Here is a 27,184-nt window from a genome sequence, read left to right as displayed (position 1 = left end):
GTTGGGAGATTGGCTTAGTGGTAGTTGTTTGCCTTGTGTGCACGAAGACTTAGGTTCCATTCCTTGATACTGCATCCATAAAAAAAGCTGGAAGTGATGCTGAGGCTCAAGTGGTAGAGCTCTAACCTTGAGAAAGCGCAAGGACAGTGCTCAGGCCCTGAGCTCAAGCCCTAAGTCTGGCCAAAAAAAGAGAGAGAGGGGGGCCAGGAGTTTGGCCTAGTGGTAGAGTGCTTTGCCTAGCATGCACAAAGACCCGGATTCGATTCCTCGGTATCACATACATAGAAAAAAAGCCAGAAGTGGTGCTGAGGCTCAAGTGGTAGAGCTCTAGCCTTGAGAAAGTCTAAGGACAGTGCTCAGGCCCTGAGCTCAAGCCCAGGACTGGCAAAAAAAAAGAGAGAGAGAAAGAGAGAAAGAAAGAGGGTGATCTGAAGATTGGGGTTCAAAGCTAGTCTGGTCAGAAAGAAAAAAACAAACAAACATGAGACTCTTACCTGCAATTAACCACCAGAAAACTAGAAGTGGCGCTGTGGCTCAAGTGCTAGAGCACTAGCCTTGAGCACAAATACTCAGGGATAGCACTAAGCTCTGAGTTCAAGCCCCTGCACTGGCTTGTGAACGCATGCGCACATGCGCATTCCCCCCCCCCCCCCCCCCCCCCGCAAACCATGATGTCCAAATACCTCAGCATTTCCCCCCCTGTGGTGCTCTTCACTCAGTGTGAAGATGATTGTGAGTAGATTTAATTTTCATCAAAATGATTTCCTTTGTGCCTGTTTTAAAAGGCCATTCTAATTACATAGTACCTTTGAAGCCTGCTTTTCTTGACATTGTGTGCGGTGAAGAAGTACCAGGCAAATTTTCTAGATGTGAAATGTGTTTGAGTATTTCTGCAAAGGGTTGGTTACCATGGTGAGAAGTTAAAGACTTAAATTAGATTTGGCATAGCTGATAAGGCACAACTCAGCTATTACTACAGGTTGCATTTCAAGTGTTCTTTTTGAGATTTGTTAGTTAAAACTGGTAAGTCATTTAAAAAAGTATTATGGAGGTTTCCAAGTTAAACCATAATAGCCAGTTTTTATATTTATTTATTTATTTTGTTATTTTATCATGGGCCTTGAGCTCAGAGCCTGGATGCTATCCCTGAGCTTTATTTCCTGAAGGCTAGTACTCTACCATTTTCAGGCACAGTGCCACTTCTATTGTTTTTTTTTTGGGCGGGGGGGTTGTTTGTTTCTTTTTCTTTTTTGTTGTTTAATTGGAGATAAGAGTCTCATGAACTTTCCTGCTTGGGCTGGCTTTGGACCTCAATCCTCAGATCTCAGCCTCCTTAGTAGCTAGGATAATAGGCATGAGCCACCAGTGTCTGACCTTGCTTTTTTTCTTTTTTGGTCGTTGGTCATGGGACTTGAACTCTGGGCCTATGCATTGTCCCTGAGCTCTTCAGCTCAAGGCGACCGCCCTACCCCTGAGCCACAGTGCCACTTCCAGTTTTCTGGTGGTTAATTGGAGATAAGAGTCTCATGGACCTTTTAGTGCCTGGGCTGGTTTGAACCATGATCCTCAGATCTCAGCCTCCTGAGTAGCTAGGATTACAAGCGTGAACCACCATACCTGGAGGTGAGTTAGCATTTTTAATATATAATGAACTTGAACTAAAACACCATTTATTTTACTGTGGACCATTGGCCCTGCCGGATTTTTTTTTCTAAAGTGTGTGCATATATCAGTTTGGCCTTTTTGCAATAGTACAGATTCAAAACAAGATCCCTGCACATACTGCCTTCATCCATTATCTACCACTGAGCTACATCCTTAGCTTATTTGTTCTTCATTCTGTCTCCTTTTCCCTGAGTGTGAGTAAATTAATATCTCTATACATCTTTTAACTTCAACATGCATATTATACCTGTTGGAAACCGAGTTTTGTTGACAAAGTCATTGTTACTGCCTGTGCTTATTATTACAGTTGAAATACTTAAACAGTATTATAACACTTCAACAGTAATTACTTTTCCCTCCTTTTTCCCTCACCCCACCTTTATAGTTTGGTTTCTGTGACACAGACCTGGACTTTGCTATGAATCCCAGGCTGGCTTGGAACTTGTGATCCTCTTGTTTCAGCCTCCTGAGTACTGGGATTACAGGCATGTGCTATCCTGCCTAGCAGGAATGATGTTCTTGTCTCTGTAACATTTCTCATTTAAGATAAGAACCTATTTTTTTTTCACTCTGGGGAGGAAATGTTCCAAGATCATTCAATGGGCTTCTTTGAAAACTTGAGATGGTGGCACTTCAAAATGAGACCATGAGAGACTTCATCGTAAATTCAGAAGGGAACATAAATCTTGTTCTTTAGTAATGGCTCTCCTGTTAGCAAGATGCTGTGGCAGAGTTAAAGCTATTATTTCCAAGGCTCAGGGACACACCCTTCAAGGCACCCTGATTTTTATTTGATGTGTCAGTTTGTGGAGTAGAAACAACAATGGTAATCCATGGGCCTGCTGGTTTAGCTATTTTTCCCCTTCCCATTCCCTGTGGTTTTATTTCAGTACTCCTGTGATTCCAATGTGTTACGTGTTTTATTTGCCAGTCCTGGGCTTGAGCTCAAGGTTTCAGCCCTGTCTATGGGCTTTCTCAAGGCTAGAGCTCGACCACTTAAGCCACAATGACAATTCCAGCCTTTTCTATGTATGTGGTGCCGAGGAATCGAACCCAGGACTTCATGCATGCTAGGCAAGCACTCTACCACTAGGCCCGACTCCCAGCCCTGGGTTTTCTTTTTTTTTTTTTTTGCCAGTCCTGGGCTTGAGCTCAGGGTCTGAGCACTGTCCTTGGACTTTCTCAAGGTTAGAGCTCTACCACTTGAGCCTCAGCACCACTTCTGGCTTTTTTCTATGTATGTGGTACCGAGGAATCAAACCCGGGTCTTCGTGCATGCTAGGCAAGCACTTTAACCACTAGGCCAAACTCCCGGCCCTGGGTTTTTTTTTTTTAATTTTCTTTTTCTTTTTAAAGCCATACAGAGAAAAATTTTATCAGTAAGTGTTACCGTATTTTTTGTTTTGATTTTAAAGAAAAGAAGCAGTTCCTTTTGACCTTCTTTCCCAGGTCTCACATTCAATAAATACATTAATTGTACCTTTATCACTTTCAAAAACACAGGAGACCAAGTAAAAATGAAACTCCAGTTTCTTTCTCTTTTCCCCCTTCTTATCTTTAAGTAGTTGTACAAAGTAGTTGCCATGTAACAAAGCAGCTTATGAATACAATATATCTTGATCCAACATCGCCTCTTTCAACAATCTCACCATCCCATCCAACATACCGATCCCTAGTTCTCATGTTGTAGGATATATATCTAGTTTATTACTTCTAACTACAAATTAAAATAGTATTTTAACCTTAACAATGAGGTTAATAAGCATCAATTAACCTTTTCTTTTTGCCAATCCTGGGGCTGGAACTCATTGCCTAGGCACTGTCCCTGAGTTTTTACTCAAGAATAGCTTTCTGCCACTTGAGCCACAGCACCACTTCTGGCTTTTTCTGTGTATATGGTACTGAGTAATGGAACCCAGGGCTTCATGTAGACTAGGCAAGCACTCTACCACTAAACCACATTCCCAGCCCTCCAATTTGCCTTTTTTTTTTTTTGGTTTGTTAAGTTGTAGTAGCTGAAATGTATTTGGAGATCTAAACAACTGTAATTCTTTGAACTTTGATTGGTGGTTGGTTGGTTGGTTGGCGGTAGGGTTTCAATGCAGAGCTTGGGCATGGTCCCTGAGCTGTTTGGCTCAAGTTTTAACACTCTACTACTTGAGACACATCTCCACCTCTGGTTTTCTAGTGATTAATTGGACATGAGTCTCATGGACTTTTCCCAGACTGGCTTTGAACTCCAATCCTCTGATGTCAGCCTCCTGAGTGGGTAGGATTATTGGCATAAGCTTCTGGCACCTTGGCATTGATGAGTTGATTCTTAAGGCTACTAGTACCTTGCCAACATTCTCAAGACCTAATCAAGGATGAGCTGTAAAGTGTTTTTAGCAGTGAGTGTCTCAAGTTTCAGAAATTCAAATTCTGTGGTAGGTGCTTTTGTCATGAAATTAAACAATTATAAAATCCAAATCTTGAGTGGGATCCAAATGGAAGACAGGAAGTGTTAGAGAGAGTGATAAGATGATGCCTGGAGAACCAAGATGGGTAGCCAAGGTTTCACAAATACAGCCAGGGATATTCAGTGAGGAAATTGACAACACACAGGAACATATTAGAGCCAAGAATTGGTGGCTCCCATCTGTAATTCCAGCTATTCAGGAGGCTGAAATCTGAGGATCAGAATTCAAAGCTAGCTCCAACAGGAATGTCCAGGGACTCTTATCTCCAGTGAACCAGGAAAAGACCAGAAATGGAGATGTACCTCTTGAGGGGGTAGAGCACCACCAGCCTTCAGCCAAAAAGGCAAGCAAGCACATAAAGCCCTGAGTCCATGCCCTAGACCAGCAGAAAAATAAACATTGGAGCAAGAAGCATCAAAGGAGTATACGTGACCATCTCTTCAGAATGTCTCATGTCACTCGTGCTTATCTGTGTCTGTGGAGTACTGCTTCATTCTAAGCAAGAAGAATTTTCATAAGTGTCTTCATAAAACTTATTTTCAGGGCTTGCTTCCATTACCAGAAATGATCCTATTGCTCAGTTTTCCAACCCCCCCAATTTGGTTGACCCTAGATCAGATTCAGGTCCCAGCTCTGAGCTTTGAAAACCTACAGGTTTGAGGAGAAAACTCTTTTGTCCAGTTCCTTTTATCTCTAAAGTCTTTTTGTTGTTGTTGTTCTATCCTTTTAATTTTTTTGCCAGTCCTGGCCTTGAGCTCAGGGCCTGCGCCCTGTCCTTGGAGTTTTTCAAGGCTAGAGCTCTACCACTTGAGCCTCAGCACCACTTCCAGCTTTTTTCTATGCATGTGGTATCGAGGAATCGAACCCGGGTATTCGTGCATGCTAGGCAAGCACTCTACCACTAGGCCAAATTCCCAGCCCCTGTTCTATCCTTTTAACTTTCTATCGCATCTACACCTCAAGGGACTGTGTAATATATAAATTTAAATGTATACATTAAATAATGTTTAAATTTATGATTGTGTGTATGTGTTCAGATCTAGATGAAATGACAAGAGAATACAGTTTTTTTTTTCTTTCTCAGCATCCTTCTATCTCCTCTCACAAAGTTCCCATGTTACCTGTGCTTTAAATATGTACCTCTGAATTTAAGGCCCTGCTTCTGTGGTTTTCTATAGTTCACCCTCTTTGAAATCAATTGTTAATTTAGAATGGGCCTAAGCTAAAGACATATAGCCAGAGCTTCATAAGTCACAGAGCTAGCTGCTCCCCCCATTGGCCAGTTGTGGAATTTTGGGGTAGTAACTGCTAATTAGCTGAATCACTTGTCTCATGAATATGCTAGTAAGATGAAAGTCAGTTATAGGAGGTGGGGGATGTTTGGGAAGAATTGTTTGGCAAAAGAAATACAAATAGTAGAAGTGGGGCACAATCTCTTTTGGGGGAATCAGCATAAAGACCCACCCCCCAAATGTCTGGCACTTTGTGAGACACTTAATTGTTTTATTCTGTTTTTTTTTAAAGAAGCATAGTGAAATTCAAAAACCCAAATAAGATAGCTAGAACCACTTTGTTAATAGGTTTCTGATATTGCATAGTAAAAATGATGTCACATCTACGAAGACCTATCACTAAGCAACCCCCTTGAATTAAACTATTCGCTAGATATTTTGTACGGTAAAAGCAGTCTTAATCTAATAAAGCTGTTTGATGTTTGTCTGTTGGGCATTCTTCAAACTTATCCTTTAGATGCACATTTAGCACCCTTAGATTAGAGGCAGAACAATGAATTGCCAGCCAGGTTCTGTAGCGACCTTCTGTGGCTCAGAGGCAAATGAAGTTTTCCCATCAGTAAATTGAAGGGGTTGAGCTAAAGGCCTCTCTAAAAACCCTTTCAATTCTACAACTTCTGTGAGTCTTTGAAACCAGCTGCTTTAGTGAAAGGTCTTCCAAGATGATAATTAGCCATCTGTAACTAGGATTGCCTCTATTTTATCCTATCATTTCTTAACCTTCAGCTACTTTCTCAGGTCTTTGAAAACCCACCCAGGAGCCTGCAGCTTGTTAGCTTCAATAATAGTAGACATTTTCTGCATTCACTGAGAATGCAAATAAAAGAAATCATTGTCCATCCTGTCTGTCTGTACAAGGCTGTGTAGGGCAGGGTGCCCTACACTTCTCATAAGCCTTCAAACCCTCTTGTCTCCTAGCATCTCACAGGTTTAGCAGATGGAAAAGTGTTTTGTTTGAAGTTGATCTTGGTTATCACTTCTTTAAGCTGGTAGGAGAACACCATGTGGAGGCTCAGTGAGTCAAGTGCATTTGACTCCATAGTCCCATGAATGATAGTGGAGGTAAGATTTCCACACACCATAAAAGACAAATAAGGCCAGGGGCTGGTGGCTCATGCCTGTAATCCTAGCTTCTCAGGAGGCTGAGAGCTTAGGATCACGATTCAAAGCCAGCCAGAGCAGGAAAGTCCATGAGCCTCTTATGTTCAGTTAACTAGCAGAAAACAAAAAATGGCACTGTGGCTCAAAGTGGTAGAGCACTAGCCTTGAGCAAAAGAGCTCAGGGACAGTGCCTAGTTCAAGGAGGAGGAAGAGAAGGAGAAGAAGAAGAAGCCACCATTCACTGGTGGCTCACACCTATAATCCTAGCTACTCAGGAGGTAGTGATTTAAGGATCCTGGTTCAAAGCCAGGATCGAAGCTGGGGACTGTATGAGACCCTTATTTCCAATTAACCACCAAAAAGCTAGAAGCGGATCTGTGGCTCAAGTAGTAGGGGACCAGCCTTGAGTGAAAAGGCTAATAAGGGGCTCTGAGTCCAAGCCCTAGTACACACACATACAAAAAAGAAAAGTTTTATGGCCATCAGGTAAGCTAAATTATGTGAAATTCTCCTGATGCCTGACCATAAGTATTTTTTAACTGCATGCATGTATTACTATCTTTTTTGCACAGCCATAACTGATAAAGACCTCCTTGAGGGGTGCAACTAGAAAGTATATCATAGGAATGTATAGTATGGATTGGTTTTTTTGGTACTGTTTCTTCTCTTTTTCACATCTCTACTTCTAGCTCTTTGGTGGTTAATCAAAGACAAGAGATTCATGGACTTTCCTTCCCAGACTGCCTTCAAACTGCAATCCTCACGTCTGGGCCTGTTGAGTAACTACAAGTATAGGCCTGAGCCAGTGGCGCCTTGCAGGGATTGGTTGTTAATTCTTCTCTCTGATTTCTTCCATTGAGACATTGTAAGAATCATGTGATACAGTACACTGGGCAGTAACTCACTGTCAGAGTAGTCACCAAAGTCCAGAGAAAAGCCACATGGCCTCCCTACAAATGGTACATCTTTCTAGATCGTGTGAATGAGGTTGAATTTAGTTGTATTCCCTCTCACAATTGAGTCTTGCTTTCCTCCCATATGAAAAAAGACTAAGAAACATAGATATTTTGTTAGCATTCTTACACTCTTTCTATGAAACTCGACAAGAATGTTCTAGTGCCAACTTACAATAATCAAATCAAAAGCTCATTTGGGTCTTTCTCTGCCTCTCTTTCTCTCTCTGTCAGTCCTGGGGCCTGAACTCAGGGCCTGAGCACTGTACCTGAGCCCATTCACTCAAGCCTAGTGCTCTACCACATTGAGCTACAGTGCCACTTCCAGTTTTCTGGTGTTTAATTAGTGATAAGAGTCTCACAGATTTTCCCTGTGAGCTAGCTTTGAACCATAATCCTCAGATCTCTGCCTCCCTAACTAGCTAGGATTACAGGCCTGAGCCACTCCTGCCTGGCTTGGTTGTCTTCTTCAGTTGCCTGAAGTGTGACCAGTTGTGGCTCTAGAATTGGCTGGGTGGTAGGAGGAGTGCAAAGCAGTTTTCCTTTGGACTTTCTGTGATTAGCAGAACATGGGCAATAATCAGCAGACCTAGATGGAGGTTAGGACGGGTACAAAGAAGTAGCTGCAACTTATGTTGACTCTAAAAGACTGGTCATCACAGCGCAGCTTCTGTCTATGGAGCTATGTGTCCAGGCAATGAAAGACTGCAATACAGACTGTAACTAACTGATGGCCTAAGATTTCTCAAGCCTTTTTTGTCTATCATTCCTACCCATTTCTTTTAAAAAATATAATTTGATTACTTTTTTGTTCATATGGTACTGAGGAGTCAAACCCAAGGCCTTATGCATGCTAGGCCAAGCATTCTATCACTAAGCCACATTCCTAGCTCCTCCCACCCATTTCTATTTCTGCTAGAATCAGCAGAGTAATAAGAATGATAAAAATAGAGGCTGGAAGTTTTGCCTAGTGGTAGACTGCTTGCGTAGTATGTAGAAGACCTGGGTTCAATACCTTGCTATGACATACATAGAAAAAGCCAGAGTTGGTGCTCTGGCTCAAGTGGTAGAACTCTGGCCTTGAGAAAGCCCAAGGATAGAGCTCAGGCCCTGAGTTCAAGCCCCAGGATTGGCAAAAAAAAAGAATGATAGAAATAAATTTGGTTTAAGCACAAGGGTGAACCAGGGGCAGGTGAGTGCAGTGTGTCAGAAGGTTTGAATATGTTTATCCTTTTTGATTCAATAACTTTACTCGAGGTATGTATCTCAAGGAGAAAAAGATCTGCCTAAAGATTTGTGTAGGATAATATTAGGATGTTCATCCCAGCGTTATTTCCAATTTTTCACTATTATAAATAAGTCTAGATGTCCTATAATGATGATTTCATTGTAATCTGACTGGATGATGTCATAGCAGACCGATATGAAAAATGACATTTTTAGCCAGGTACCAGTGGCTCATCCCTATCATCCTAGATATGCAGGAGGCTAAGATCTGAGATCATGATTCAAAGCCAGCTCAGGCAGGAAAAGTCCATAAGACTATTCAGTCCAGCAAACTACTCAGAAAAATCCAGAAGTAGCACTGTGGTTCCAATTGTAGACTGCTAGCTTTGAGCAAAAGTGCTCAGGGACAGCGCCCAAGCTCTGAGTTACAGCACCTGGACTTTCATTACTCTTGTACCCCCAATGACACTTTCAAAGAAATTTTAATAACAAGAAATACTATGTGTTACTTGAAGAAGGAATGTAAATACACTTTGATGTCAGTGATATGACTATATATATATTTATAGGTATAGATGGGAAAGACATTTAATAAAGTATTGGTGCTGTCTTTGAGCTGTGGAATTATGGGTATTTTCTTCATACCTGTCATTTTTACGTTGCCACAGTGAGGAATACTTTTTAGGAAAACATTGTACTTTCTTGATTAAAAAATGCAGGAATCACTTTGGTGCTTTAAAAAATAAGATTGGTTATTAAGTGTCACTGTTCATGACAGACAATTTGGAAAAGGCAGTAAAATACATTATGGCCTCCGATGATTACACTGAATAATCTTCCCATTGGAAGATTACTTTAAGAGAATGAAGAAGTATTATTTTTCTTCCTATAACCTGTCATGTGGAGGAAGAAAAATCTTTATTAGCCTAGCCATTGTGGAAAACAGTGTGGAGTTTTTTTTTCCACCAAAATTAAAAATGTAGAGCTCAGAGACAATGCCCAAGCTCAGAGTTTAAGCCCCATGACTGGGGAGAAAAATGTGCCATATGACCTAATGGTCCCACTGCTGAGTACATTCCAAAGGGAATAAAATCAATGTGTCAGATACTGGCACATCCATATTTTTGGGGGGGGAGGGTCATGGGGTTTGAACTCAGCCTGGGTGCTGTCCCTGAGCTCTTCAATTCAAGGCTACCACCCTACCCTTGAGCAAAGCCCCACTTTCCATTTTCTAGAGGTTAATTGGAGATAAGAGTATCAGGTCCTTTTGTGCCTGGGCTGGATTTGAACCTTGGACCTCCGATCTCAGCCTTCTGAGTAGCTAGGATTACAGGCATGAGCCACGTGCTCAGCTCCCACACTCATTTATTACTGTATTATCCACAACAACCATCTATAGGACTGTAAGTTTGCATCTACTGATGCACAACGAAAATACACCATGGAATACTGTTCAGACACAGAAACAAATGAAATCCTGTCATTTGTTTGTTTGATTTTGTTTTTTCTTTTGTTAGCCAGAGGACTTGAACTTAGAGCCTGGGACCTGTCCCTGAGTTTTTTCACTCAAGCTAGTGTGAGCCACAGCATCACTTCTCCTTCTGGTTATCTGGTCATTCATTGGAGAGAAGAGGAGTGTCAGAGAATTTTCTGCATGGGCTGGCTTTGAACCAACATCTTCAGAGTTTAGCTTCCAAATAGCTAGGATTACAGGCATGAGCCACTAGTGCCTGCCTTAAATCCTGTCATTTGTAGTATTTTTGGATGGATGTGGATACCATATGCTATTGCCTTTGATCTGTAGCATCACTGTATTTACCTCATCTTTTTTAAATGTATGTAAATACAACATGTATATCAATGAAACTGAAATCAAGTCATTGGTTCCCATATTACTCATGGAATCAATCATAATTGATTATGCAGTTTCACATTCTGATCTTAATCTTGATTTGAGGTCACAAACAGATAAGACTATGAGGAATTTTGTATGTGAAGTCAGCTGATAAATACATACAAAGCTTAGCATTTGGAATGTTTGGAAAGAAGCCTTCCAGCTTACTTATCTCTACCCACAGCATTTCTGGGGTCTGAGTAAACACTAGGATTGGTTTTTTTTCCCCCATTGGAATGGCCATACTGAGTCCCTTTTCCTGGTCACTTCTGCCATATGCAGGGACCTTGAGAAGTAAACTAACCCAAAACTTAGTCACTAAGCCAGACACTAGTGATTCACGCCGGTAACCCTAGCTACTTGGGAAGCTAAAATCTGAGGATTGAAGTTCAAAGCCAGCCTGGGCATGAAAGTCTGAATTAACCACCAGAAAACTGGTAGGGACCCTGTGGCTCAAAATGGTGGAGTGTTGGCCTCGAGTGTAAAAGCTCAGGAACAGCACCCAGTCTCTGAGTTAAAGAAAGAAAGAAAGAAAGAAAGAAAGAAAGAAAGAAAGAAAGAAAGAAAGAAAGAAAGAAAGAAAGAAAGAAAGAAAGAAAGAAAGAAAGAAAGAAAGAGAAAGAAAGAAAGAAAAAAAGAAAGAAAGAAAGAGTAAGAGTATAACTCCTTAAATTTTTGTAACAGTTGCAAGAGCATGATTTTTGTACTTTCTCAGGAATTTTGTTGATATGGTAGTGATTGAATGTTTTCATGACACCCCAGGGCAGTGAAATATGGCATCTACAGTAAAGGAAAAATTGTCTTTATATATAAAAGACAGCTTCTTAATAATGTAAATACAAGGTGATCGTGGATGGCACTAAGGAAATGCATTGATTGAATAGAAAAATAGAAAGGAGGGCCAGGAGTGTGGCCTAGTGGTAGAGCGCTTGCCTAGCATGTGTGAAGCCCCGGGTTCCAGTCCTTGATACCACATATGCCGAAAAAGCTGGAAGTGGTGCTGTGGCTCAAGTGGTAGAGCACTAGCCTTGAAAAAGCCCAAGGACAGTGCCCAGGCCTTGAGTTCAAACCCCAGGACCGGCAAAAAAAAAATGCTACTAGGAAGTACAGAGGCAAAATAGTGATTTTTTCCCATTTTTCCTAATAGGAAATTCTTACTCTATAGTTGTTATTGTAACTAATTAATACAGATTTCTGAAAGCATGCTATGCCTGCAATTCTGATTAGATCCCTTTGAGGTTTAAAAAAAAAAGTATTGGTAAGAATAGCCCCATTTAACTGAGCCAATAAAAATGAGCCTAAGGAAAAATGAACTGGACCTTCTGGATCCTTTTGTAACTTAATATGACTACCCTAAAGAATCTTTTTTAAAGAAAAGGAAAGAAATTGCTGGATAATGGCATATAGTAATATTTATTATATTATATATCTATAGTAGTATAAAGTATATATATTATAATATACATATTATAATACTTCATATAGAGTGTTATATATTATATTATAATACATATGAAACACCAACTGAATCTCTTGAAGTACAAACTAATAACCACGCCCCCCCCACATACACAGAACCTAAATTTTTCCTCAAAATAATCCCCTGAATCATTAGAACTAATATGAAGTTCATGTTAGTGATAGACATGTGTGAATTTCAAACCAGTCTCCTCTTCATTAGATCACTTCTCTTATATTTCCAAATAAGCTATTTTTATTATATACAGCTGTATCAACCAGTAAAGCTTCTCATTAGAACAAGGAACTCTAAGAATGCTGTATTTTTTTTTCCATAGAATTTTTAATGTCTTAGCCTTTGTTTGGCTAATAGCACTTAGAAGCCTAAAGGATGAACACAGACCTTTTTTTAAAAAAAGTTCTAAAATAGCTTGGTATGCCAGTCTGGGTCCCAGCAATTAAGAGTGGAGGTGCCATTATTTGAAAATGCAAGTGAGTATTGAGAACTACTTTTAAATGATTATTGAAAGTTTTAGATAATTCTTAACACCCAGTTTTTTTTTTCTGCTGTGTGCCAGTTTTATGAGCAATATAATAAAAATCTAATTTAGAGAAGGACCTATGGCTGCTTCTGGAATTTGCTCTGTTAGGTCATGAAATATTAACTGCGTTGTATTGACACAAAGCTTGCATATTATATTCTCAAAGGCCAGACTTTCTTTTTCTTGCCTTCCTTCTTCCTTTTTCTTTGTCTTTCTGTTTCTTTCTTTACTGGTTCAAGGGCTTGAATTCACACTTCCTTGGCTTTCTTGCCCAGGGCTGACAGTTTACCTCTTTTTTTTTGCCAGTCCTGGGCTTGAGCTCAGGGCCTGAGCACTATCCTTGCACTTTCTCAAGGCTAGAACTCTACCACTTGAGCCTCAGCACCACTTCCGGCTTTTTTCTATGTATGTGGTACCAAGGAATCGAGCCCGGGTCTTCATGCATGCAAGGCAAGCACTCTACCACTAGGCCAGACTCCTGGCCCGACAGTTTAGCTCTTAAGCCATGCTTATAGCCCAGCATTTTGGGCTGGAGATAGAAGTCTTGAGGATTTGTCTGCCTGGGCTGACTTTAAACAGCAATCCTCTAATCTCAACCTCCTGAGTAGCTAAGATTCCAGACAGCAGACACCAGTGCCTGGCTTGCCACTAGTACTTTTATGCCCTGATCAGACATGACTATTTCGCAAGATGCTAGCAATTCAAGTATGCAAAGAATGATAGCCTGTGTGATATTAAAGTTCCTTCTCATCCTTTGACTTCTCAACTTTGAATTATGATAAAAGTGTTAAAAACCTTCAATCATCTATATGAAGATTTAGTTGAGTTCTATAGAAGAAAATTTATTCATAAAACAGTATATAAAATTGTTCTTGGGAATTCATTGGAGAGGGTACTTCTCTTCATTCCAACAGTGTGGCTCACCCTCACTGCTTTGCACTCAGCCCCGGGACTGCTGGTGATTGCTAATAAAGTGAGTTTTATCATTTCTAACTTTAGGTTACAGGAAGGTCATATATAGCTGGGATTATCTCTAAGGTTTCTTGAGTTGGGTGGGGCCAAGAATTTGTGTGTGTGTGTGTGTGTGTGTGTGTGTGTGTGTGTGTGTGTGTGTGTGTGTATGCAAACATCAGTACTGAGACATGAACTCTGCCTGGACACTGTCCCTGAGCCTTTTTGCTTAAGGTTAGCGCTCTACCACTTGAGTGACAGCTCCACTTCCAAGCTTCTTGGTAGTTTAATGGAAATAAGACTCTCACAGACATTCCTACCTGGGCTGACTTCTGATCCTGATCCTCAGATCTCAGCCTCCTAAGTAGCTAGGATTTACAAGCATGATCACCTGACCTTGTATTTCTAATTAGCACCTCAGTGGTGTTGATGCTGTGTCCCTTGACCTGGGCTTGGAGAGCTGGGGGCCTGTTGGAAATATTGTATTTTCTTTCCTATATGGTTGATTTGTCATAGCATTCTTCTCAAGACCCCTGGAATATTTTGTTTTGGGTCACTAATGTGGATTTGCAGGATGTCTGGAAAATAGTGAATCATCTTTCTGTGTGAGCCTGAAAAGACAGGCTGTCAATGAGTGAAGTGAGCGGAAAAGGAAGGCTTGCCCTTCATGCAGGCAACTCCATTCAACAGAATGGAGGCCACAATGGGATGTCCCGACAAAGGAAAGGGTTAAGCTGCCTTTCACTGATGCATACACTTGACCTTGTCAAGTGGGTGTATTTCCTGCTGTTGTATTCCCTGGACATCACACTTCACAGTGTTCAAATTTGAACACAGACTTGCAGGAGCAGCTGTACTGGGAGCTTTCAGGCCTTTGACTTTGGACGGTGGTTGAATCACTGAGTTGGCTCTCGGTTGCCAAGGCTCCTGACTTCTTGCACTGAGCACCTGACTTGTTTCCTTGCCTCTCAGGCCTGCAGATGGCCAGTGTAACACATTACAGATTCTGTTATCATGTAATGATCGATACTAGATAATTATGTATCTATATATAACATACATAAAATATATGTATATTATATATAAAGAGAAGAAAGGGAGAGTTGAGAGAGATTTTGTCTGAGGAAACCTGACAATACAGTTTGGTTATTTCCATGCCCCCCTCTTTTTTCCCCTCCCTCTTAATTTAAGGGGAGGACTTTGGTTTTGTTTTGTTTTGTTTTGTTTTTCAAAGCCAACTGGAGATAATTTGACCTGCGCATTTGTTTCCTCCATAGAGGAAGTCCAGTTTCTTTCTCTGAAGAAAGCCCCAGAAAATAAAAGACCAGCAGAGAGAGAAAGAGAACCAATTCACAAAATTTGAAAATGTAGAATCCCAAGGGACTATGGGCATTTAGCTCTGGAGAAAGCAAAGAGGGAGCCATTCAGCATCCCAAGAGACATCAATGTGGAATCTTCTGGCATGAAAGGAAAGCCACACACACAGATCTCCTCCCATAAGGCTCCACTAGGTCCAGGTTTTTTTGGAAAGAAGGCTTCGGAATGATTGCTGTCGGCCTGTGATTTGTCCTTACACCGTGGGAAGACGAGTTCTGTGGCGCTACTGCATTTTGATAAGCTTGCCAGCATTCTGCCTTTGAAGTCTGTGTCACATTTGCTTTCAGCTCCCTGTTCACTTTGAGGCTGTTTCTTATTTGATGTGGTCCTTATATTTTGCTCTGGTATTTCTTATATTTCCTGCTTATAAACTTGATATCATGAGGTATTTATTTTGATACCACACAAGGGATTTTTGAGAATGAATCAGTAACTGGGCGCTGGTGGCTCATGCCTGTAATCCTAGCTACTCAAGAGGCTGTGATCTGAGGATCATGGTTCAAAGCCAACCAGGGAAGCAAACTCTGTGAGACTATTATATCTGATAAATTACTCAGAAAAGCCAGAAGTAACACTGTGGCTCAAGTGGTGAAACACTGGCCTTGAGTAAAAGAAGCTTAGGGCTGGGTCCAGAGTTCAAGCCCCAGGACTGGCAAGGAAAGAAAGAAAAAGAAGAGAGAGAGAGAGAGAGAAAGAGAGAGAGAGAGAGAGAGAGAGAGAGAGAGAGAGAGAGAGAGAGAGAGAGAGAGAGAGAGAGAGAGGAGTTCATGCTACCAACATTTAGAAAAGCTTCAGGAGAAAACAAATTTGTTATTTGCACTTATGATATGAAAATCTTTCACACTTAGCCTTTGGCTCTGTAGTGCTCAGAATATCCATTTCAAATAATCTGATCTTCCCATTTGTATTTTTCAGGTGACTTCCATGGAGCTGGTGACATAAAATTGCTTTTTTTTCTCTTTTCTTAGATATAATCTGACCCATCGCATGTATTTGTGCCAAATGACCAGAGATGCCAAAACTTCCAGACCAAATCCACTCTATCCAGATCTGTTTTCCAATTTAATTTCTTGAGTTGATTTATACTATTTATTTCTGTTTTCAAATTTTATCTTCAAGAGTATTCAATTGTTTTCATAACTAAAATGAGGAGGGAAATCCCTTTTCTTTCCTCCTTTTCATAACTGTTTTCTTTTTCCATGTTGTTTGTAGAATTCTTCAAAGAACTCCTTGAGAATGCAGAGAAATCTCTGAATGATATGTTTGTGAAGACCTACGGCCACTTATACACACAGAACGCAGAGCTGTTTAAAGATCTGTTTGTGGAGTTGAAGCGTTACTACGTGGCAGGGAACGTGAACCTGGAGGAAATGCTCAATGACTTCTGGGCTCGCCTTCTGGAGCGCATGTTCCGCCTGGTGAATTCCCAGTACCACTTCACCGATGAGTATCTGGAATGTGTGAGCAAGTACACAGAGCAGCTGAAGCCCTTTGGGGATGTCCCACGGAAACTAAAGCTACAGGTCACTCGTGCTTTTGTAGCAGCTCGTACTTTTGCTCAAGGCTTAGCTGTGGCAAGGGATGTCGTGAGCAAAGTCTCAGTGGTGAGTTCTGTTTGCTTTCTCCTGGCTTTGGTTCAGTTTGCTTTGGGATCACTGTAAGAGAAAGTGAGTAGAATAATGAGAGAGCAGAGAGAGAGAGAGAGAGAGAGAGAGAGAGAAGAGAAGAGAAGAGAAGAGAAGAGAAGAGAAGAGAAGAGGAGGAAGAAGAAGGAGAAGGAGAAGGAGAAGAAGAAGAAGGGGAAGGGGAAGGGGAAAGAAAGGAAAGGCACTAAAGACCAAGAGACTTTTATCTCCAATTAATCACCAGAAAATCGGAAGTGTCACTGTGGCTCAAGAGGTAGGGTGGTAACCTTGAGCTGAAGAGCTCAGGGACAGTGCCCAGACCCAGAGTTCAAGTCCCATGAGTGACCAAAAAATAAAAAAAAAGAAGAAGAAAGGGAAAAAACGTCAGTTGGGCTCTGTTGTGTCACGCAAGTAATCCTAGGTACTCAAGAGGCTGAGATTTGAGGGTTGTGGTTGGTGGCTAATCCAGGAAGGAATGTCCACGAGACTCTTCAGTCAGCCACCAGAAAACTGGAAGTAGAGAGGTGGCTCAAAGTGGTAGAGTGCTAGCCTTGAATGAAAGAGCTCAGGGACAATGCCCAGGCTCTGAGTTCAAGCTCCACAACCAAGAAAAAAAAATGACTAGGATTTCATTGACTGAATAACTATCTCTTTCTTCTTTTGTCCTTATGTGCCTTTTATAGTCAATAGAACTACAGTGAATGACTTCGTATCATTGCTATTCTTTTCTCTGCATTCTTTCCTGGCCATTCGTAGAAGTGAGAGGGTGTTCGCTTTGGACTCTATTCCAGTTATTACTGTTATTGTTATTATTGTTATTAGTATATGTATGCACTGGCCCTAAGGCTTGAACTCAGGCTCTGGGTATGATCTCTGAGCTCTTGCTTATGGCTTACAGCACTCTACCATTTGAGACACAACTCCATGTCTACTTTGTTGGTGGTTAACTGAATATAAGTGTCTCAAAGACATTTCTGTCTGGGTTGGGTTTGAACTATGATCCTCAAATCTCAACCTCCTGTGTAGCTAGTATAACGGGTGTGAGCCACTGGCACCAAGTTCCAGAATCATTTTCAAAATGGGTTTCAAAAATTCTCCATCTTTTGGCTTTCATTCTACTTCCGTTCTGACAAAACAAACACACAGCTTCCACAGGTGGCGCTTGTGATTACCTATGTTTCTCCATACTGTGTATAGTCTAGAAACTTCTTAACACCCACAAACATGTTTCCTTATTGTACAGTGTACTTGGAGTACATGACAAGTAATTTTTTTTTTTTTTTGCCAGTCTTGAGCTTAGGGCCTGAGCACTGTCCTTAGACTTTCTCAATGCTAGAGTTCTACCACTTGAGCTACAACACCACTTCCAGTTTTCTAGTGGTTGATTGGTGATAAGTGTCTCACAGACTTTAGTGCTCAGGTTGGCTTTGAACTGTGCTCCTCAGATCTCTGCCTCCTGAGTAGCTAGAATTACAGGTGTGAGGCACTGCACCCGGTCTTTTTCTTTGTTGTTGTTGGGGATAGAACCCAGGACTTTGCCAGTACCAAGCACATTGTAGCTCAAAGTGGTAGAGTGCTAGCATTGATCAAAAGAGCACAGGGACAGTGCTCCAGGTCCTGAGTTCAAGCCCCACCACTAACCAAAAACAAACAAAAAACAGAAAAGAAAAAGAAAAGCCAAATTGTAGGCTATTGCTAAAGATCCTAGCGACACAAGGAAAAATGGCTTTCACTGGGGCCACTTCATTAAGGACTAAATTTTAGGTCTATACAAACCATAGGCAAACACAAAAATAGTCACCTGATTGCCTACCAACAAGTTCATCTCCAGTTAGAAGGACTATTTAACTTATTATCCAAACCACAATGCTTGCTGTCTAACCATGAGGTGCTTATTAACAATTCAAGGCAGACAACAGGTGCCACTAATTATTAATAAATACTTGGACTAGGAGTGCCCAGTCATTTGGAAGGAAACCTATATTTATCAGACTTAAGGGTGGGAAAGCATTTCTACAGAATAATAAACATGATCAGAAAAATTCATGCTTCTAAGATTTTCATATTAGAATTAGATGATAAGAAGGATTAATTGGTTGCATTTATTATTGCTGTGTTAATCGTTTTCTCTGTCATCTTCAAGCTGTAAATTGTCAGACAATAAGTTTTTTCCAAGTATGTTCTTGTTCATTTTGTTTTCCCCTTCCGAAATTTTCCCTTACAAATGATTGCATTGTATGAAGCTAGGATAAGGAGATCCTTTTGGTCTTCATTGCCAAGTTCAGCACCATTAAACTTAGAATATGGAAATAGACTATTGGAAATACTTAGGTCAAATTCCCTAAAAGAGTTTGCAGTTAGGCCTGGCACCAGTGGCTCACACCTGTAATCCTAGCTATTCAGGAGGCTGAGATCTGAGGATCAAGGTTCAAATCCAGCCCAGGCACTAAAAAGTCTGTGAGACTCTGATCTCCAATTAATCACCAGAAAACTGGATGTGGTACTGTGGATCAAGTGGTAGAGCAGTAGCCTTGAGCTGAAGAGCTCTCGGTACTTTCTTTAGACCCAGGGTTCAAGCCCCATGACTGACCCCCTCCCTCCTCAAAAAAAAGAAGAATACACAGTTGGGGCTGGGAATGTAGCTTAGTGATAAAGTGCTTGCCCAGTATACATGAAGCCCTGGGTTCTAGTCCTTGGTACCACATAAAAATTAAATGAAATTACAAGTTTTGGGTTTTTTTTTTAAAGTACGTGGCTAATCTGCATTGAAAATAACATGTATTGCAATTCACCTAGTACATTTGCCCTTTTGTACCAATTCCTTTCAAGAGTCCTCAGCTGAAAAGAACAAAAGGTAGCACTACTGCTTTGGGTACTAAAGCAGTTTTAATTTTTGGTGACAGTAGGGACTGAATTAAGGTCTCTTGCTTGCTCAGCAGGAGCTACACCTGCAGTCTACTAGTCCCTTTTTATGTAGTTTATTTTTAAGATTTTTTTCTTTGTGGCCCAATTAACATGGACTGTGAACCTCTTGTTTGTGCTTCTCTTTCTGTTCTTTCTTTTTGGAGTTGGGAGTGGTTAGGTATTGAAGCTTGAACACAGTACCTGGATGATGTCACTGAGCGCTTCTAGTTTGCTGGTGGTTCATTGGAGATAAGAATCCCATACGTGGGGGGAGTTTGGCCTAGTAGTAGAGTGCTAGCCTAGCATGCACAAAGACCGGGTTCAATTCCTCGGTACCACACACATGGCAAAAAAAAACCAGAAGTGTTGTTGAGGCTCAAGTGGTAGAGTTCTAGCCTTGAGAAAGTCCAAGGTCAGGGCTCAGGCCTTGAGCTCAAGCCCAGGACTGGCCAAAAAAAAAAAAACTTAAGAGATATGAAAAAGAATCCCATGGGCTTTCTGGTCCAGGCTGGCTCTGAACCAATACCCTTAGATGTCAACTTCCTATGTAGCTAGGATTACAGGTATGAGCCACCAGCACTGGCGGAGATTCATGCCTCTGTATCCAGACATTGGTTGAACTCCTTTCAACGTTTATGCTCCAGCTAGCCTTCAATTACAATCTCCACATATAGTGTGCCTTCCAAATAGCTAGCATTACAGGCTTGAGCCACCATACTTGGCAATTTTTCCCCACCTATGTGTAAATTCTTACTCCTGCTAAACCCCTGTCCAAGTGCACTTTAAAGAACAATGCAAGAAATAAACATACTACATCTTGGCTCCTAATTTAATTAGTTGCTTTGAGCCTTAAAAGGGGGGAGGGGCAGGGTTATTTATTGAATAGTCAACTTGGAGATGTTTCTCTTTATGAGTGGACAGCCTGCATTTCCAGTTTACTCTTGCAACAGAAGGGTTGCAGTTACAAATTGAGCAATGCCTGGATCACCGTTAGGCCTTTGAAAAATCCATTAGCAGCAAGCAGCAAACTTGCCTTCCTTCAACTGACAGGCAGTATTTAGTTGAAGCAACGTTGCCTTGTTTTAGTTTTTGTGGGCCGAAACATCCAATGATTCCAGTTTACTCTTCTGAGCTTTACCACTGAAACTTCAGCCAAGTCCTCTTAATTAGTAGCAGATGCTTCAAGAATACTGTGGTGTCAAAAAGCCTTTGTATTTCTTCTTGTCATGGTCCCTCATACATGTCCCTTACCTGCTTGGCAGTAGCCATTTTGCCTGGAAGGGTGAAGTTTCTTGTGGTTTTTGAGAAATGCACAAATGATTACAGGCACCATGAAAATTAATAGTTCCTATGCCAAAAGAGTTGAATTCTCATGATATCAATTAACACTGACATAAGGGACTATGAATACACATACATTCTCTCTCTCTCTCTCTCTCTCTCTCTCTCTCTCTCTCTCTCTCTCTCTCTCTCTCTCTCTCTCTCTCTCACCCCCCCTCTCTCCCCCTTCCTCCCTCCCTCCCTCTTTCCAGAGGCTATAACTAGAAGTTGGTGCCTTACCACAGATGTCTAAGTGACTGTCCTGCCCTAAAAGTAATTTCCACTGAATTCCTTCACTTTTCTATTCATAACACCCTGACACAGGAGTAATCCTAGCTTTTTTAGGAAGCTGAGATCTGAGGATCACAGTTCAAAGCCAGTCCAGGCATTAAAGTCTGTGAGACACTTATCTCCCATGAGCCACTAGAAAACTGGAAGTGGTGCTGTGGCTCAACATGCTAGAGCACTAGCCTTGAGCTGAAAAAGCTGAGGAACAGTGCCTAGGCCCTGAGTTCAAGCTCCACTACTGACAAAAGAAAAAAAGAAAAGGAATTAATTGGCCATTTCTCCAAATTGTTATAAATGTATATTTAAAAAGTGATTAATACACAGCCTTTTAAAGAACTCAGAATTTGACATTTACTCAACACTAAATAAGATTTTTCAGTCATAATTGTAAAGACCAGAACTCAAGCTGTGGTGGAGAGAGAGGTGCTAGTTTTGAAAGAGGTGCCAAGAGCTGAGCAACTCAAGATTATGCATATTCAAAATAATAGTTGTGCAGTACTGGTGGCTCATGCCTATTATTCCAGCTACTCAGGAGGCTGAAATCTGAGGATCATGGATTGCTGCCAGCTTGGGCAGGAAAGTCTGTGAGACTTTAAAAAAAAAGCCAGAAATGGAGCCTGTGGTTCAATTGGTAGAGCCCTATTCCTGAGCAAAAGAAGGTCAAGGAGAGCACCTAGGCCCTGAGTTCAAGCTGTGCTACTGGTGTGCAAGCACACGCACGCACACACATGAATAGAGAGCTAAATTCATGTCGTGATACTTCAACTTAAAGGCCATAACTGAGTCTAATCCATTCATACCGCAATAAGAAACCCTTTCAAGTATTTATACAGCTTCAATTCTAGCTACAATCCATCCACAAGTATTTCTGAAGGAATTCTATATTCCGTATGTTTTGTAATGCTTATGAAATTCTGCTATCAGATAAATACTAAGGAACTTCTCATGCTCCTTCCTTTGTGAGTGTGAATTGCATTCAAAAGAACTGTTTTAGGAAATTGCTAAATAAACACATCAAATCGCATCCCAGGGCCAATGTGGGTTCCTATCTCTTACTCTTAACATAATTTTGTGAACGATTTCCTGTTATTTTTATTGGGTGCTTAGGTTACCAAGCAACAGATAACAATCTAGACCTTTTCTGTTTATTGGTACTATTGACTGGGGAGGGGGGGAAAACAATTGTGCAATGAATGTATGTTAGGAGTTGGAATCAACTAAAGGACAATGTGTTTCAGTGCAGCCTGTTGACTGCCATTATGTATAATGTAGCTTCAGGCTCGTTCTGAATTACCGAAATGAAATCCAGGCTGCATGAAAAGTTCTTTGGCCTTTTTTTTTTGTAGTAGTTTTTAATGTGGTGTTGGGAAAATGCAGGTTATTTGGCAGTAAGGCTCCATGTATGCTAAAAGAGTCTTAGCAGAAGAGACTTTTTTTTTTGTAAAGGATTTTTATAGCAGATACGATGTGCAGATGTTATATGTATAAGCTCAGGCTGGAGTGAGGGAGTTTAGTTCTCTTTGGTTTTTCTTTTTTTCTTTGTTTTCTCACAATGCTCAGAATGGAACACACAGTCGAAGTGCCACTGAGTTATACTCCCGTCCAAAATGAGGTGTATTTTATTTCATTTTTTTTGGTCATTGCTGTGGTTTGATTTTTGTTTATTGTGCCATTGCTGAGTCTTGAACTCAGGGTGGTGTTCCTTAGCATTTCTTCTAAGGACTGGCACTGTCCTACTTGAGCCATACCTTTTCTTTAGGCTGTTTTTGTTGCTCACTTGGAGATATTTTTTTAATTTTTTTTTTTTTGCCAGTCCTGGGCTTGAGCTCATGGCCTGGGCACTGTCCTTGGACTTTCTCAAGGCTAGAACTTTGCCACTTGAGCCTCAGCACCACTTCTGGCTTTTTTTTCTATGTATGTGGTACCAAGGAATCAAACCTGGGCCATCATGAATGCTAGGCAAGCACTCTACCACTAGGCCACACTTCCAGCCCCGGAGATGAGTATTTTTAATGAATCTTAATAAGCTAAAAAGGAACAAAAATAAATCCTCAAAGAAACAGCAACAATTAGTAATTGGGCTAAAGACTTAAAAGAGAGATTTCTCAAAACAAAGAGTAAGAATGGCCAATAGACTCTTGAAGAAATGTTCAACATCTTTGGCCATAAAAGAAATGAAAATCAAAAAATAAAAAGAAAATGAAGATTCTTTTTTCACTGACTTTTTTTTCAGTCCTGGGGCTTGAACTCAGGGCCTGAGCACTGTTCTTGGGCTTTCTCAAGGCTAGAGCTCTACCACTTGAGCCACAGCACCACTTCCAGCTTTTTCTATGTATGTGGTACTGAGGAATGGAATCTTGGTCTTCGTGCATGCTAGGGAGACATTCTACCAGTAGGCCACACTCCCGGCCCAAATGACATCCTTTTTGAGTAGTCAGTTTTTGACAATGTTAGTACTGTGCTAAAATGTGAATTTTTTTTTTTTAAGGAGGATTTGGGTTTTGTTTTGTTTTGGGCTTTGTTTTTGTTTGTTTGGTTTTTTTGGGGGGGGGTTGAGGGATGGAGAGCCTCACTCATACTAGGCAACTATTTTCCAGCCAAAAGAATGGTTTTTTTGGGGGGGGAGAGGGGAAGTGGAGTTTGTCCTAGTGATAGAGTGCCTACCTAGAATATACAAAGACCTGGGTTTGATTCCTTAGTACAACGTGCATAGAAAAATGAAGGAGGAAGTGATGCTATAGCTCAAATGGCAGCACTCTAGACTTGAGAAAGCCCAAGGACAGTGCTCAGGCCCTGAGTTCAAGCCCCAGGACTGGCAAATTTTTTTTCTATACCCAGCTGTTTTAATGAGCCCTTGAATTCTGGAAGCAGGGACTTTTTTGTTGATGGTTTGGTTATGGGGCTTGAATTCTTCACCTGGGTGCTGTCCAGAGCTCTTCAGCTCAAGGCTTGCACTCTACCACATGAGCCACAGATCCATTTCTGGTTTCTGCTGTTTCATGAGAGATGAGAGTCTCATGGACTTTCCTGCCTGGGCTGGCTTTGAACTGTGTTCATCCTCAGATCTGGGCCTCCTGCATAACTAGGATTACAGGTATGAGCCAGCAGCGTCTGACTCCAATTATTTTTTTGTTACCCCTGTAGTACTTGGAAAATTCTAAAGATATAATACTGGCACTCTATAAGTTATTGTTTAATTAAAGAATATATTCTCTCATCTAAGAGTCTAGTGACTCTTAATTTATGCTCAAGATAAAAACAAATTTATTTGATAAATGAAATAATCTCTAATAAGCATCTAGCCCATAGCCACGTTGAGTATATGTGGAGATTTTACTGTGCGTGGTGTGAAGGTTAGGAGAAGGCCTTGAGAAATAATGCTAGTTCAAACTATAGTAAGAGTTTTTGCCTGGATGCACAAAAATCCCAGCTTGAATACCCAAGCACTACACTGAAAAAACTATTAAATACATATCAAAGAAGTCACGTACTCAAACACTGGAACACCAAACTACGTGGGCTCAAAACTTGGCCATTTATTTACTAGAAGATCTTGCGTGAATTCCTTCATCTCTTTGGGACTATTTCTACTTCTTCTGTGAAATGACATACTGATACTTGCCTCATACAATTATCAGGACTCATGAATAAGTTCATACATCTAAGAAACTTAGACTGGTGCCTGGAATACTAAATACATCATATAAGTTAATAAAATCCAATATAAGCAACTTATAGTGACTGTCATGAAACAGAATCTTTTCCTCTTGAATCTTGACTTCAAGGTTCTCCTAACCATGAAAACCATAAAAACTTTTAAATAAGCATTTTTCTCTCTGAGAATGGCTTGAAGTCATTCTTTTTGTTGTTGTTCAGAGTTTGGGGAAAGAAGAGTATATGGTTTTCGTATTTTTCCTGTTCTGTCTTCATTTGATTTTGAGAAATAACTACTATGTCTCTAAGAAAAGTCTGGGTGGGGGCGGGGGTGAGTTGTAAAGAAAATAAAAACCCACCATGGAAGTGGTACTGTGGCTCTGGGGGTAAGGTGGTAGCCTTGAGCTGAAAAACTCAGAGACAATGCCCAGGTCCAGAGTTCAAGCCCCACGACTGACCCACCCCCCAAAAAGAAAGTTGAAAAAAAAAACCACCATAACTTCCACCTTGATGTTTAGTCCAGCTCCAGGAATTCAGGAAGTCACTGACATCTCACTCAAAAAGAAAAACAGAAGAATAAAGAAAACCTCTTCTAAATAAAAGAGCCACATCAAATAGTTCTGAGCTGTGTGCCCCAAAGTCATGATTGAAATGAACATTTTTAAGTGGCATCCTGGGCTGTAGAGAATACATGCATAAATGAGGATTACAGGAAGACCTTGGAGTCTAGTTACCTTTTTATTAATCCTCTTGTGGCATGATGATTTACTACTTAATTTTGCTTTCCTTGAGTAAATCTACTTTAGTGAAGTTTTGGAGTACTCAAAGAAAGTACTTGATCATCTTGATTGCTGCCAGGGAATAAAATGTGAAGAACTAATAAGATCTTCATAACTAGTAAAGCCCCAGAAGAAAGTATTTCTTGATCCAATTTTGTTTTTCCATTTGTTGTGGGACTTGAACTTAGGGTCAAGGTGCTGTTGTCTGAGCTTTTTCACTCAAGATTAATGCTCTACCACTTTGAATAACAGCTCCACATCCAGTTTTCTGGTGGGTCATTGGAGATAAGAGTCTCATAAACTTCTCTGCCTAGGTGACATCAAACTGCGATCCTCAAATCTTAGTTGCTTGGGTAGCTAAAATTACAGGCTTCAGCCATTTGTGCCTTGCTAGGTTTTCTTAATTTGCTTTTTTAAAAAACTGAACAATTTGGGAAGTGGCTCTGTGGCTCAAGTGGTAGAACGCTAGCCTTGAGCTGAAGAGCTCAGGGACAACACCCAGACCCAGAGTACAACTCCCACGACCAACAAAAAGAAAAAAAAAGAACAATTTGCTAATGAGCATATGAACAGAGTATTAGGAATTTGTGGAAGATTTCTCCTTATGGTTAGTTGGCACACTTTTGGCTCTTAACAACCCAGGTTCCAAGAGAAAGAGGATCATTTGGCTTACCCAGTGAAGAGACTCTGCACTGGGTAGTCACTATGGAGATAGTTCTTATCACTCTAGATCCAGCATCTTTTTTTTTTGGTCAGTCCTGGGCTTGAGCTCAGGGCCTATGTACTATCCTTGGACTTTCTCAAGGCTAGAGCTCTACCACTTGAGCCTTAGTACCACTTCTGGCTTTTTTCTGTGTATGTGGTACCAAGGAATCAAACCCAGGTCTTCGTGAATGCTAGGCAAGCACTATACCCTTAGGCCAAACTTCCAGCCCTAGGTCCAGCATCATGAGCATCAGTGACAGCTGAGATCTGAGGGTTAAGGTTCAAAGCCAGCCCAGACAGGAAAGCCTATAAGACTCTTGTCTCCCAATTAACCACCAAAAAGACAGACTTGAAGCTGTGGCTCAAGCAGTAGAGGGCTAGGCTTGAGCAAAAATTTCCCAAAGATAGTGCCCAGGTTCTGAGTTCAAGCCCCAGGACTGGCAGATAAATAAATAAATAAATAAATAAATAAATAAATGTATGTATGTATGTATGTATGTAAAACCTTTCCCTTAAGGGGGCCTTATCACCCCTGACAGAGTTGCTTCCCAGGTTCTGAATTCCTTTCATGTGAACTGTTATATGGTGATTTGTGAGATGAAAGCCAGATTTTTCTCTGACTTTGGTATTTTATATGTCCTTTCTTTTTTTTTTCCCTGATCAAGCTGCAAATTTTATTTTTTACACAGGGGTTTATATGCCTCTTCAGGAGAGGCAGGAGGGGGTTGGGGTATAGGAACTGCTCAGGGTAGGGGGTCTGGTAGTAGGATGTTTGCTCCTGCTCTGGGTAGAGGCCAGGTGGTAGGATGTTTGCATATCAACGCAAGCAGGCATGTGTTGCTTAGTGAACTAATTACAAGATGCAGACACATTCTTACACTAAGAATTCAGGGAGGGGGAGAATGTCTCCCACATCTCCTCCCTTCATCTTAGATTTAGGCAATATCTTAATTATGGTAAGCATTAATCTGAGAGGGGAGACAGAGGCCC

General features: G+C 40.9%; 1 protein-coding gene across 1 annotated transcript in view; it reads left to right on the top strand.

Moving 5' to 3' along the window:
- The window catches only part of Gpc4 (glypican 4), a 110,525-nt gene that overhangs the window by 69,310 nt on the left and 14,031 nt on the right, over positions 1 to 27,184 (top strand). Inside the window, exon 3 of the mRNA XM_090326768.1 lies at positions 16,132 to 16,523. Within this exon, the coding sequence (XP_090182894.1) occupies positions 16,132 to 16,523 (392 nt within the window). The remainder of the gene's footprint in view (positions 1 to 16,131; positions 16,524 to 27,184) is intronic.

This window comes from Megascapheus bottae, chromosome X (assembly GCF_031878675.1).
Source record: "Megascapheus bottae isolate mThoBot1 chromosome X, mThoBot2.hap1, whole genome shotgun sequence".
NCBI lineage: Eukaryota > Metazoa > Chordata > Mammalia > Rodentia > Geomyidae > Megascapheus > Megascapheus bottae.
The sequence above is the reverse complement of the archived record's forward strand: the minus strand, read 5'-3'. Positions and strand labels throughout refer to the sequence as shown.